Source organism: Verticillium dahliae, genomic scaffold (assembly GCF_000150675.1).
Source record: "Verticillium dahliae VdLs.17 supercont1.8 genomic scaffold, whole genome shotgun sequence".
Lineage (NCBI taxonomy): Eukaryota > Fungi > Ascomycota > Sordariomycetes > Glomerellales > Plectosphaerellaceae > Verticillium > Verticillium dahliae.
Window position 1 is genome coordinate 2,069 of NW_009276927.1, and position 13,023 is coordinate 15,091.

Below are 13,023 nucleotides of genomic sequence, written 5' to 3' on the forward strand. Positions count from 1 at the left end.
TAAGTAGTAAAGCCCTCTTAATAAATAAGCTATTATATTAACTTTAATTTATTAAAGCTATAAAGTATAGCCTCGATTTCTCTTTTAAAATTAGGCCTATTATTAAATATCCATAATAGTATATTTCAGGGTTAAGTTCCTAATACTTAACTCCTTATAATAAGGGTTTATTTTATTTTATAGGCTTATAGTAATAATTTAGTTATAAGATATTATTCCACTATTTTAGCTTATAAATTCTAGGAATATAATTTGATATTAGGACCGAACTCAGGTATAAAGGGATAGTCTATAGTGCACATACGGGCTACCCGATTATAGGTATATGTTACTCATGCAACTACTACCGTTTTCTGACTTTGTGTGAGCTTGGGCCACCCGATGTGAGAGCTCCCATATGTGGGGCTAAGTACAGCTGTCCTGAACTATGGTTATTGACCATTCCATCTTCACACCTACCTAGGCAAGGTTGCAACCGTTCTCGACCCCTTCGTCCTCAGTCCAATACGAAGTCGTGGTTCAAGTGCTTGCTGCCGCAGGACATCCCCATCTCCTTCGAGCCTTCCTTCTGGGTATCAACGATACTCCACCACAACACGAAGGGTTGACAACCTACCCATCAAGTCAATCACGGCATTTCCAAGTGCGCCTTTCTTGATGTCCACCATGGATTACGACACACTCAAAGAACAATGGAGCGAGGTAGAAGACCGCGATGGGGTGAGGCTTAGCTGGAACGTCCTCCCAAGCACACGCATGGTTAGTGTCCTCCATGTGATGACGTCCGCTAGTAATATGTGCTCTAAGAAGTGCAATAGGAGGCATCTAGACTCGTGGTACCCATTGGAGCTCTCTATACACCACTCAAGGAAAAACCAGAGACGCCTTTGCTGCATTTTGAGCCTGTCACTTGCAAGCAGCCTTGCCGCTCCGTTTTGAATCCGTTCTGGTAGGTTTTTGGCCCAGTTTCAGAAGACCAAAATGGCTGAAGTGGCGTCCCTAGCTCTGTCGATGTTCGAGCTCGACTATGGATCTGCCCGTTCTGCCTGTCGCGCAACCCCCTCCCACCTCACTATAAGGACATTACACAGAACGCGATACCTCCCGAGCTCCATCCCTCGAACACCACGATCGAGTACAGGCTCTCACGCCCTGCCCCGAGCCCTCCAATTTTTCTCTATGTTGTTGACACATGTCAAGAAGACGACAGTCTCTCTGCCCTGAAGGAGTCACTTGTTATGAGTCTAGCAGAGCTGCCTCAGAATGCGCTGGTTGGCTTGATTACCTATGGCACTATGGTAGGCAGTCAATCGCTGCATTCAATATGCATGACAATAAGGTATTATACTGACGTGTATGCAGGCCCAAGTCCATGAGATCGGCTACAATGAATGTGCCAAATCGTATGTTTTCCGAGGGAGCAAAGATTATACAGCAAAACAAGTCCAGGAGATGCTCGGTTTGCTGTCGCCTGCGGCCAGACCTGGCATGCCACAGCAGCCTGGCCGCCCAACTCCTAGCGGGCCCGCCTCCAGGTTTCTGCTACCTGTCTCGCAGTGCGAGTTTCAGCTCACGAAAGCCCTCGAGCAGCTACAGAAGGATCCATGGCCGGTTGCGAATGACCGTCGAAGCCTGAGGTGCAGTGGAGTAGCGCTCAGCGTGGCTGTAGGGCTTCTCGAGTCATCTTTCCAAAATGCTGGCGGTCGCATCATGCTATTCGCTGGCGGTCCAGCGACGGAGGGACCCGGTATGGTAGTTGGACCCGAACTGAGGGAGCCTATTAGATCTCACCACGACATTGATCGAGACAACATCAAGTACTACAAAAAGGCGCTCAAGGTATGTATCTGTGGTCTATGGATTCATGCTATCGTTGCTGCAATAAGCGCTGACTCTTACGTAGTTCTACGATACACTAGCGAAGCGGACCGCACACAACGGCCATATCATCGACATATTTGCCGGATGTCTGGATCAGGTCGGCTTGCTTGAGATGAAGGGTCTTTGCAATTCCACGGGAGGTCATATGATTCTAACCGACAGCTTTACTTCGTCCATGTTCAAGCAGTCCTTCAACCGGGTGTTCGAAAAAGACGGCGACGATAACCTGGTCATGGGCTTCAACGGCGTCCTGGAGGTTCTCACCACCAAGGAACTCAAGGTCACTGGCCTGATTGGCCATGCAGTATCACTGAACAAGAAGTCGACATCTGTCGGTGAGACTGAGTGTGGCATTGGCAACACGTGCTCCTGGAAAATGTGCGGAATTGATCCTAGTGCGAGTTACGGTGTCTATTTCGAAATCGCAAGCCAGGGGGGACCAACGCAACACCAGCAAGCGCCGCAAAAGGCCATGATTCAGTTCCTCACGTACTACCAGCATGCGTCCGGTCAGTTCCATCTTCGGGTAACGACCATCGCTCGGAACCTCAGTGGCCCCGCTGGAGACCCAGCAATTGCGCAGTCGTTCGATCAAGAAGCTGCGGCGGTTCTCATGTCCCGAATTGCCGTGTTCAAATCTGAAGTTGACGATGGCCCGGATGTGCTTCGGTGGGTCGACAGAATGCTCATCAGGCTTTGTTCACGCTTTGCCGATTATCGTAAGGACGACCCTTCTTCATTCCGCCTGGAAAAGAACTTCACATTATACCCTCAGTTCATGTTCCATCTGAGAAGGAGTCAATTCCTGCAGGTCTTCAACAACTCTCCTGACGAGACCGCATTTTACCGCCACGTCCTCAACCACGAGGATGTCAGCAACTCACTGGTTATGATTCAGCCCACCCTGGACTCTTACACCTTTGACCAAGACGGGGGCCAGCCTGTGCTTTTAGACTCAACATCCATCCAGGCAACCCACATCCTTTTGCTGGATACTTTCTTCCACATCCTCATCTTCCACGGCGAGACAGTCGCCGAATGGCGTAAGGCAGGCTATCAGGATCAGGAAGGGTACGAGAACTTTGCAGGGTTACTGGAGCAGCCAAAGGAGGACGCCAGGGTAAGTTTGCAGATGCACACAACCCGGGCGCACTAGGCCATGGCACTGACAAAAAGCAGGATCTTATCCAGGACAGATTCCCATTGCCGCGCTTCATCGTTTGTGACGCTGGCGGCTCCCAGGCGCGATTCCTGCTGTCCAAGCTCAACCCTTCGACAACACATACGTCTGGAGCCTACGGTGGTGTTGGTGCCCAGACTGCCCAAACCATTTTCACCGACGATGTTTCTCTGCAAACATTCATGGATCACCTAATGAAGTAAGTCCCACCATAGTTGATTGACTTCCGGCTCCCTAACAAGTATCGTTACAGACTTGCTGTCAGCGGCACTAATTAGCTGTCAGCGGCACTAATTTGCTTCGGGCTGTGCGATCAAGCGGAGATGAATGTGTATCTGAACAGCATGCAGTACAGATGATAAATCGAGACACCCAATTTCATTCCTTGTAATGTCGGGAAAATGTTGTCCGTGATGATAATGACCAGTGAATCATGCGGCTCCGAAGACTCTCATTTACCTGGTTAGGTGGGTAATATGCAACATACAGCACGCACTCATCCAGAAGCGTAAGTAGTACCGTAATAGCGGCAACATGGGCATGGGCAGTTCAAGCTGTGAGGACAATTAGCACGTGATCAGGCCGTCCCCCCCCCCCCTCCCCCCCAACTGGCAAGAGCCCCCTGTCAATGTGCCAGGCGAGCCCCGCAAATTCCTAGGGTTTCCACGCACCAACTATCCACCCAGCAGAAAGAGGGCAGATCTCAGTCATAATTTTTTCCTTTAGGACTCGCTCAGGCTTTTCTTCATTACCCTTCCTCCATCACCCCAGACCAGGTCGATAGTAGCCATCATGCGTAAGTTCTCCTCATCATTGGAACAGCAATGTTACAAGGTTCTTGTTCAGCAGCTGACGATGGGCTCGTTTAGCTCCCAAGATCGACCCCAACGAGATCAAGATCATGTTAGTACCCAGGACAGTCGCAAATGACCCAGCACAACTTCTGACATTGGCATTAATACAGCCACCTCCGGGCCACCGGTGGTGAGGTCGGCGCTTCATCCGCGCTGGCTCCCAAGATCGGTCCTCTTGGCCTCTCGCCCAAGAAGGTCGGAGAAGATATCGCCAAGGCTACTGGCGACTGGGTATGTTAGATTCTTACTTGCAGAGCAGTCGTGTCGCTGCAGGATAGCCGCTGATCCATTGGACTACCTACAGAAGGGCCTCCGCGTCACGGTCAAGCTCACTATCCAGAACCGTCAGGCCGCTGTCTCTGTTGTGCCCACTGCCTCTTCCCTGATCATTCGCGCCCTGAAGGAGCCTCCCCGTGATCGCAAGAAGGAGAAGAACATCAAGCACTCCAAGTCTGTTCCCTTCGACGAGATCGTCGAGATCGCCCGCACAATGCGCCACAAGTCTTTCTCCAAGTCTCTCGAGGGTACCGTCAAGGAGGTTCTGGGCACTGCCTTCAGTGTAGGATGCCAGGTTGATGGTAAGAGCCCAAGGGCAATTACCGATGCCATTGAGGCTGGTGAGCTCGATGGTAAGTCCCTCTTTCGGCATAAATGAGCCAATCGGTGGATGAGCAGCGAACTAACATAATTGCAGTGCCCGAGGAGTAAGAGTACCCCTTTGACCAACGATGAATTCCGCACGACTCTGGAGTTACGGGGAATGGTTCGGAAGAGTCCTTCGGCGGACTCATATCTTCTCAATAAAGTTCCCGACCCTTCATGACCGGGTGCCCATGAGCTACCACGTTCTGAAACAACATGCGAACCGATTGACTGTGCCCCTTTGGCTTATCGACGCCTTAAGGGCACGTCATCTGGGCAACAATGAATACTTGTGCAATACTGGAATGTGTTTCCAGCCTGCACACGATTCTGCGAAAAGGAGGGATCGCGCATCCGCTCTGAACCAGTATCACGGACTGTTGCTACCCTTCTTCCAAGGTCCGCAGCCCAACGGCGTTGATGCCGTCTGATGGCAACTTGATGCAACACCTAGAACTTTTGATGTGATTTGGGCTCATGAGTCGCTACGAAGGCATGGCAAGATGTTCATCGAATAACCATCGCATCGTGCAGCCAAACTTGTGTAGCCAGCGTCCTCCGCCGCTTTCTTGTTTCAATAGATAGCCACCCCCTGTCGTGAGCTACAATGCGTGAAGACTGGAGGCTCGGATTGTTCCACCCGTCACGGTGAGTTGCTGAGTGTGTTCGCAAGCGATGGTTGTCCGGCATTTCGACCATGTAGGTCTCCTCTCCCACCATTCCTGTCGATACCGGACGCCGAGGAACGACCTCTGACGCCTGGCTTGTCAACTACCTCATGTAAAACCCATGCAAGGTGATTTCATCAGGTAGCGCTCTTTCCAGTGTTGTTTTCTGCAATCAACTTCATATCACAATCTTGTGTAGATCACCCCATAGATGAATACAAATTGTGACGTGCGCCATTGACCACTGACCCACGTGCCACGCAGCCGAAGTCTGAAGGTTGCTGACTTAAGTACGAAGCTGAGCGGAAGGCTTTGGCCCCACCCCGTGGCCGACGGCAGTAGCGTGCTTAGGTACCTGGTACCTTAGCTATAGCACCTGCACGTTGATATCACATTGGGGAGGCAGTGTTTTGTCACCGTAGTATACCTGCAGCAACTGATTACTTACGACCCCCTCTTGAAAACGCCGAATGCTTTCTTGATAGATACTGATCGCGCTACCGCACAACAAAGATCATCATCGCCATATATGAGGCCGAAACTTAGCATCAAGCCAAATCGCGGAAACCTAACGTCACTGTGTCATCGCACATTATTTGGCACGCAGTTGTCTTGGCGCTGGCGTTGCCGCCGCCGACATGATCCTCTAGACGCAGTCAGCGGCCGTTTCAGCCATGCTTTGATTGATCATCAGGCAATGACAGAACGAACGCTCGGAGTCGGGAACACGACATTGCTGGTCGCGCCCATCTCCTTCTTCTCGATTCGACTTCCTCATTCCGATGTCCACCCAGAACCTTTCCCTGCAAAGCCCGCCGTCACAACCCATGTTGCCTCTGGTTCAGGTGCACCATAAGGTGCATCCCCAATCAAACCACCAAGCAGTTCCCTCGCATTACAGCCGCCAAAATCCGAGCAGCCCCTCAGGCGACCAGCTTCCACAGTCATCAAGAGACCCCATATCTTTTCGGTCTTCGAAAGAACTCGCAAAAGCCATTCCCATTCGGAATTTGCAGCCCGGCCATCCTATCTACCATCGCACAGCCAGACTCTCGCTTCCATCCTATGTCGCTGATCAGAATGAATACCAGCTTCGACGCAAGACTCCAAACGGGACCTTGTATGCCGGCTACGATGGCTCTCCAACGCAGCTTGCCCAAGGCCCTCCACCGTTGAAGCATATGATACTATCAGCTCCGCCGGCTGCTTCGGTAACCTCCCGGCCGCAAATGGGCCCCAATATATACTCCGCTTATCCGTCGAGCCAGCGCGCGAATGGGCTTACTTCACAAGTGTGCGACAGTCACACTTTCGATGCCGTACAGCCGGCTTCTATCACACAATGCCCGCGATCTTCTCTGCTCGATTTCCAACAACACAGACGCTACTCGGCCGATCCTAGCACACCGCGCTTTCACGGAGCCCCGTTTGATATCAGCAATGGACCGGAACGGTGGTCAACTTGGTATAGTGCCCAGCCACAACCTCCGTACGACACCTTGACCGCCAGAGCTGGCTGTCTGGGTGCGCCCCATGTCTCCGATTATATAGACAGCCGTCCAGATCGCAGCGAACGCCGAGACTTTGGATCTATGCCGCCTCGCAATGATCTTGGATACCCACCATCCTTGTTGCAAACGTCCTATCCTGCTGTGGAGTCTCTAGCTATAGGATTCAATTCTTTCCAGCCTGATATGTCCACGGCCTCTCATTTTAGAGAGAAGACATTGCTTCAGGCATATCGTGCTTACATGGATTTGCTAACGCAACTTCATCATATGCGGAAGGCTGGCCCTTCGTCTCTGAGCTCTAGCGCGCTGTCAAAACTGCTTGTCTATCCAAAGCCATCGAAGCCAAAGACTTGGGACCCCAACATAGCTCTAAGGGGGCCAGCCCACGCCACCGAGCAATCTTTCATGAATACGAGAACGAGGGCGACGCGGTTTCCACCTGCGAACATGTCTTTCGTCGGTACACCTCCAGTTGAGTGGGATGCCGGTCCTAAGCATGCCCCTGTCGTTCCAACAGCCATGACGCCGTGCCATGCTTTGCCTATGGAGATACACAAGGGCTCGCCATCGTCAAGCGCGAATGCTTCATTAGAGACTCTGACACACCTCTGTGAACAAAGCAGTTGGAAATGGATAGACGGAATGATGCTTGGAGGGTGTCTACTTTATGGGCTTGATCGCTTCGAAGACGCCTCGGACTGGTTCAGTCGAATCATTGAGCTTAACGCCAAGTGTGTACATCGCTACTGAAAGACTGCATTCGCATGGCGCTAACTTTTCGGCAGCAATGTAGAGGCTATGTCGAACAAGGCAGCGACGCTCTTCTGCCTGAACCGACAGGAAGAAGCCGAACAGCTTTGGCTCCAAGCTATCAGGATACGCCCGCAGTTCATAGAGGCTGCTGAACACCTCGTTGGCTTGCTTTACAAGAAGCGGGGCCGGGAAGCTGTCAGGATCATTGACTTTGTCCAGCGGTCCTTGAAGCTGCCGGCCGTCACAAGCCATTCAAGAGAACTCGATTCAAAATTGGCAAGAAACTCTGAATCCAGCGACAGCCAGACCCGAACATCTTCCCTCACGTTGTCTGAGAATGCAGACGGAAAGTCGTCAGGGTTTGGATCCAGCGGTTATGCCATACCAGCAGCCGAAAACGGCCGGATGCTTGCCCTCGTGCACGCCAAGGGCACTATGCTGTATAGTCTCAAAGAAGTTGAGAGGGCATCGCGATCTTTCGAGGAAGCAGTCTTAATCAGTGCTGGACGGCAATTTGTATGCGTCCGGGACCTAGTGTTTAGAGTCCAGTCAGTCCTCTCCCCTGGTCAATGGGCGCCAGCAACGCAAGGCATCCCGAACACGGACACTTTGCCTCCTCTTCTTTTACCACCCGAGAGAGCACGGAATACTGCCGGTCTTGTTTTCCCCGGGCGCGGCAAGTTGCCAGGCCTTGTTTGTGTACCAAACGGAGGTCCGAGGCGGGCAGCTATACAAACAACAAGCAACTCATTGTTGTCGCTTGCCAAGATCTACCAGGACACCATGTCAAGCGCAGCGGGTAGTTCGGTGCTTAACCAGCGTCCCTCCAGCATTAACGACATCCTCGCACTCTACTATTTGTCTCTTTCTTTGCAAGAAAGCCCTTCAACGGCGAACAATGTCGGCATCCTTCTTGCCAGTGTGCAACAAGCCCCCAGCGCGGCCTCACAATTCATGGTATCGAATAGACTGCAGGCGTCGGGCATACCCGGTATCTTGCCGGGGAGTGGCCTCGCGCTTGCCCTGTCTTACTACAATTACGGTCTATCGTTAGATCCAAAACATGTTCACCTCCACACCAATCTTGGAAGTCTGCTTAAGGATATCGGCCAGTTGGATTTGGCTATCCAGATGTACGAACAAGCTGTCTCGTGCGATGGTACATTTGACATCGCCCTGACAAACTTGGCCAATGCCGTCAAGGATCGAGGCCGCACTAGCGATGCCATCGCATACTACAAGCGGGCAGTACTTTCGAATCCCGACTTCGCAGAAGCTGTGTGCGGATTATTCACGGCACTGAATTCGGTGTGTGACTGGAGAGGACGAGGAGGCTTGCTGTTGCCCGAAAACCAATACGATCGATGGCATGTTGACGACGACGGTATGCTCGTGGATGCTGCGGTCCAGCGTCAAGCGAGTGGCCTAACGAAGAAAGTGGTCGACATTGTGCGGAAGCAACTCGAGGAGGCATCGACTTGGGGTATCGGTGCGCTTCCAGAAGAATATCTTACGATCTTCGTTTCACAGTTGCAACATGCGCAAGCCTTTGCTGCAGACGACGCATTCAAAATCACTTCTGGTCTTCGATCATGGTCTCGGAACCAGTGGGAAGGCTCGCGCATTCTGCGCTTTGTCGAGCGGTCTACAAAAGCGGTTATGCGACGGTGGTACTGCGACACATATATCCTCGATCTGACAACCAGATCAACTTACAACCGGCCGATGTTGCCGCCTGCTCTTACAGTTCCCTCCGCACCGACCGTTCTCCCATTTCACACATTTACATGTCCCTTGACCGCCCAAGATGTACGCATGATATCGCAGCGCAATGCATTGAGAATCTCATGCTCGACATTACGGGCGCCCTGGCTGCCACGCTCTGTCTATCGACCCCCTCCTCCACCATCGCCTCAACTCAACGTTGGTTATGTTTCGTCTGACTTCAACAACCATCCCCTTGCTCACCTGTAAGCTTTTCACCCGCAACGTTGTCATTTACCAAGTATTTCGTCTTTCTGACCAAATATTTCGCTAGCATGCAATCTGTGTTTGGCTTCCATGAAAAAACCAAAGTCAAAGCCTTCTGCTATGCAACCACTGCAAGTGATGGCTCCGTCCACCGTCTGCAGATTGAGCGCGAGGCACCTGTTTTCCGAGATGCAAGCAGCTGGCCGTCGGATCGCATCATTGAACAGATTGTGGCAGATGAAATCCACATACTTGTTAATCTGAACGGGTATACTAGAGGTGCCCGAAACGAGATATTCGCCGCGAGGCCAGCTCCCATCCAGATGTCTTTTATGGGCTTCGCTGGAACATTGGGCGCAGAGTGGTGTGATTACATTTTAGCGGACACAACCGCGATCCCGCCTAGCACCCTCCGTCCATGGAGGGGAAACCTTCATGTTCCAGATGTGTTTCAAGATCAGACCGAAGAAGCGACTGGCGACTGGATTTACTCCGAAAACGTCATATTTTGTCGCGACACCTTTTTCTGCTGTGACCACGCCCAATCTTGCAGTCCGGAAGAGCGTCATTTGTCATGGGAAGATGAACAACGCCGTCGATGGCAAATGCGCAAGGAACTTTTCCCCAGTTTTTCAGACGACACTGTCATCTTGGGCAATTTCAATCAGCTTTACAAGGTGCGAACACCGAAAGCCGCTACATTAGAAAGGAAAACACTGACAACGGCGACAGATTGATCCAAGCACTTTCCGCTCCTGGCTACGCATCCTTTCTCGTGTGCCCAAAGCGGTGCTCTGGTTGCTCCGCTTCCCTGAACTAGGCGAGACAAATCTCAAGAGGACGGCAAAGGCATGGGCTGGGGCAGAAGTAGCCAGCCGCATCATCTTTACAGATGTTGCGCCCAAACATCTTCATATTGCTCGAGCAAGAGTATGCGACCTCTTCCTCGACACACCAGAGTGCAACGCCCACACAACAGCAGCCGATGTGTTATGGTCAAGCACTCCACTCTTGACATTTCCGCGCTACTCATTCAAGATGTGCTCTCGGATGGCCGCCTCCATCCTCAAGGGCGCCCTACCCAAGGGTCCCGAAGGGCAACGCGCCGCTCAGGAGCTGATAGCATCGAGCGACGAAGAATACGAATCATTGGCGATACGGTTGGCCAGCAGTCTGGCGTACAATGGAAGTAAAGAGTATGGCGAAGGAGCGGGCCGCTTGGCTGAATTACGATACCTTCTGTGGAGGAGCAAATGGAGTTGTGCCCTTTTTGATACCCGAAGGTGGGTGGCTGACCTTGAATTGGCTTACCAGGAGGCGTGGCGAAGATGGGTCGCCGGTGAGGATGGTGATATCTATCTGTAAAGCTTCACCAACTGAGTACGACTTGGGCAAGGGACATTCATTTCTTGGACGTCGAGTATATCCTGCTCGAATAGGCCATGGGAGACGGGACTGGGTACCTTGTGCTCAAGGAAGCGTGCGTGCATTTCCTGTTTTTCGGGCTCGTGTTACGGTGACGTCTTTTTCTCCTTTGTTTCCGTCGTCTTTTTGTTTTCTTCCACATGTATAATACCCCGGACCCTCTTTCCTCACGTTTGTGAGAGGTGAGATCCCAGCGATGCCGCGAATCCACGCTAGCAGACTCGAGCTTCTCCGAAAGAATTTCCAAGGTCATGACATTGGCAGCCGACTTGCCTGCAAATACCATTGAGGCCACATCGCACAGTTGTGGGTTCGAGACCAGTCCAAGACACGAGTCATGCGGCACGAGTCGACTTGCAGAGGATCAAGGGGAAGACACGAGGCAGGCGACGGGGTCTAGACTCGAGCTCGACCCAGGAGAATGGCACAGAACAACGGCTCGTACGAGGGCCAATAGCGCGTGCAGCGGGACGACTGGCTCGACATACGCACGTTGACCGTCGCAGTGTGCCAGTCCAACGCGGTCACAGTTCTTGGATGGCCAACTTCCGGGATGCTCCATTAATGGCGGCAAGTCGCTGCATTGGTGTGAGGGGTGGCCATGCTCAGCTGGCGCTCTGTCGCGTGGCGCGGCTGGAACTAGGGGCGGACCCAAGCAACTGGGCCTGGGCTACCTGCGTGACAGTACGGTCTTTCATTCAGACCCCTTTCCCGTCAGGTTCGCGAAACATCTCCGAGATGGGTCTAGTCAAGATTTGGATCGAGCCATTTGGACTTCCACTGCATGATGCCTAGCAATGTAGGGTGTGGCGTAGTGGATAGTTGGAAAGCAGGTGGGGGAAGTTGGCTGAGGGGAGCTGTATTGGTGTGCTAACCTACCTTAGGTGATTAAGGACTAGCTGCACTAGCAGACGTTGCTTTTTCTGGTGGCGTTTAACGGGACCGAAGCGTAGAGTGGGTCCCGAACGTTCTCGGGCGCTCCAGTGACAGTGAATTGTCGCTGTGCGTCGGCTTGGCTGCTACGAGAACCGTTGGCAATCCACCTCGTCCATCAGCCGTACTATGTGGTTCAGTGTGGGACAGAAAACAATGTCCCCCCAATCTCAGCACTTATATGCTGGCTCAGTATCTCTTGCCAAGATGTTTCTTTCCTTCTTACAGGTGGCGGTCGCACGAGCACCCCATCAACCGACTCTGTCGAGAGCAACTGCTTTCCAGTACGCAAACAGGAAAACCGATGACAGTGGTGGATGGAGCGGATGGACCATAGTCAAAGGCGAGCATGTGTCAGAGTTAAGGTAGGCCCTGGGCCATCCATAGGGGCCGCCTCAATGCAACATGACCAGGGCTTGCACACAACGTTGAGCGCGTGGTATGGATGAACCTTAAGGCATCTTGTTACACTGCATACTGGGTCCGTAAGTCCCAGCTGGCTGGCTCGCGAAGCCTCCCGTCGGGCGATCAGCGCACGCGGGACAGGGGTCGCGAGCGGGGACCTTCCCTGCCATCGCGGCCTTCAGTCTGAGATCACACCTCACCCAAGAGCCTTGGACACTCAAGGCTATTTGGGGTAGCTCGTCAGCTGAAGGCCAGACACAGCATTAGTATGGTAGGGCAAGGGATGAAGTTTGGGGCGCCCGCCTTTCCCCTTAAGATTACACTCTACTGAAAATGTATCATGTTGACAATAATGTAATGTTCGTGAGACAGCAGACCAAGTAAGCGAGACGGATGAGAAGGCCGTAAATCCTGTTGATGGGAAACATCAGCTGCGGAGGGCAAAGCGACTGGACAAGAGTTAATTGCATGGTTTCAGGTGTCCGCCCGCAAAGTTGCCTCGTCATGCACTGTACCTACCTACCTAACTTCGAGATAAATCCGGTCAGTCAACTCAGCAAACCCGGTACCTAAGGTAGTCACACGATGGTGTTCGAATGTGGGAGTGATGCCTGCCCCCTGTCTCTGCCTGTCGCAGTTCCTGGTCCGCCCGGTACTAATCGCCATCGTGTGAAAAGTACGAATGCAGGAAATGGGGCCCTGGCCAGACCAAGGGGCCAAGCGCACGCTGAAAACGCTCGGTCCAGCAATAGTCGATCGGGGGCCCCACCCGCACTCGTTGTGTTCATCGTTCACCAACT

At 52.4% G+C, this 13,023-nt stretch overlaps 3 protein-coding genes across 3 annotated transcripts; all 3 read left to right on the forward strand.

Moving 5' to 3' along the window:
- Nucleotides 1–666: 666 nt before the first annotated feature.
- VDAG_04559 (transport protein SEC23) lies at nucleotides 667–3,339 on the forward strand (the record flags this gene model as incomplete). Its single annotated transcript, XM_009654163.1, has 7 exons — nucleotides 667–759; nucleotides 819–949; nucleotides 1,004–1,298; nucleotides 1,363–1,839; nucleotides 1,904–3,001; nucleotides 3,073–3,260; nucleotides 3,315–3,339. The coding sequence occupies 7 exons, from the start codon at nucleotides 667–669 to the stop codon at nucleotides 3,337–3,339; spliced, it is 2,307 nt and encodes a 768-aa protein (XP_009652458.1).
- A 409-nt stretch (nucleotides 3,340–3,748) lies between these two features.
- On the forward strand, nucleotides 3,749–4,896 carry VDAG_04560 (60S ribosomal protein L12). The gene is made up of 5 exons (XM_009654164.1): nucleotides 3,749–3,857; nucleotides 3,931–3,964; nucleotides 4,026–4,146; nucleotides 4,220–4,544; nucleotides 4,610–4,896. The coding sequence occupies exons 1-5, from the start codon at nucleotides 3,854–3,856 to the stop codon at nucleotides 4,621–4,623; spliced, it is 498 nt and encodes a 165-aa protein (XP_009652459.1). The 5' UTR covers nucleotides 3,749–3,853; the 3' UTR covers nucleotides 4,624–4,896.
- Nucleotides 4,897–5,719: 823 nt separating this feature from the next.
- On the forward strand, nucleotides 5,720–11,125 carry VDAG_04561 (UDP-N-acetylglucosamine-peptide N-acetylglucosaminyltransferase). The gene is made up of 4 exons (XM_009654165.1): nucleotides 5,720–7,467; nucleotides 7,522–9,459; nucleotides 9,528–10,137; nucleotides 10,193–11,125. Exons 1-4 carry the CDS (start codon nucleotides 6,008–6,010, stop codon nucleotides 10,823–10,825), a joined length of 4,641 nt encoding a protein of 1,546 aa, XP_009652460.1. The 5' UTR covers nucleotides 5,720–6,007; the 3' UTR covers nucleotides 10,826–11,125.
- Nucleotides 11,126–13,023: the final 1,898 nt, after the last annotated feature.

Bases quoted from the DNA above. Each gene is read 5' to 3' on its own strand.
- VDAG_04561 (XM_009654165.1), top strand. From the start codon at position 6,008: ATGTCCACCCAGAACCTTTCCCTGCAAAGCCCGCCGTCACAACCCATG. The intron at 7,468-7,521 runs GTGTGTACATCG...ACTTTTCGGCAG, and splicing joins ATCATTGAGCTTAACGCCAA to CAATGTAGAGGCTATGTCGA. The intron at 9,460-9,527 runs GTAAGCTTTTCA...ATATTTCGCTAG, and splicing joins AACCATCCCCTTGCTCACCT to CATGCAATCTGTGTTTGGCT.
- VDAG_04560 (XM_009654164.1), top strand. The intron at 3,965-4,025 runs GTTAGTACCCAG...GCATTAATACAG, and splicing joins CCCAACGAGATCAAGATCAT to CCACCTCCGGGCCACCGGTG. The intron at 4,147-4,219 runs GTATGTTAGATT...GACTACCTACAG, and splicing joins CCAAGGCTACTGGCGACTGG to AAGGGCCTCCGCGTCACGGT.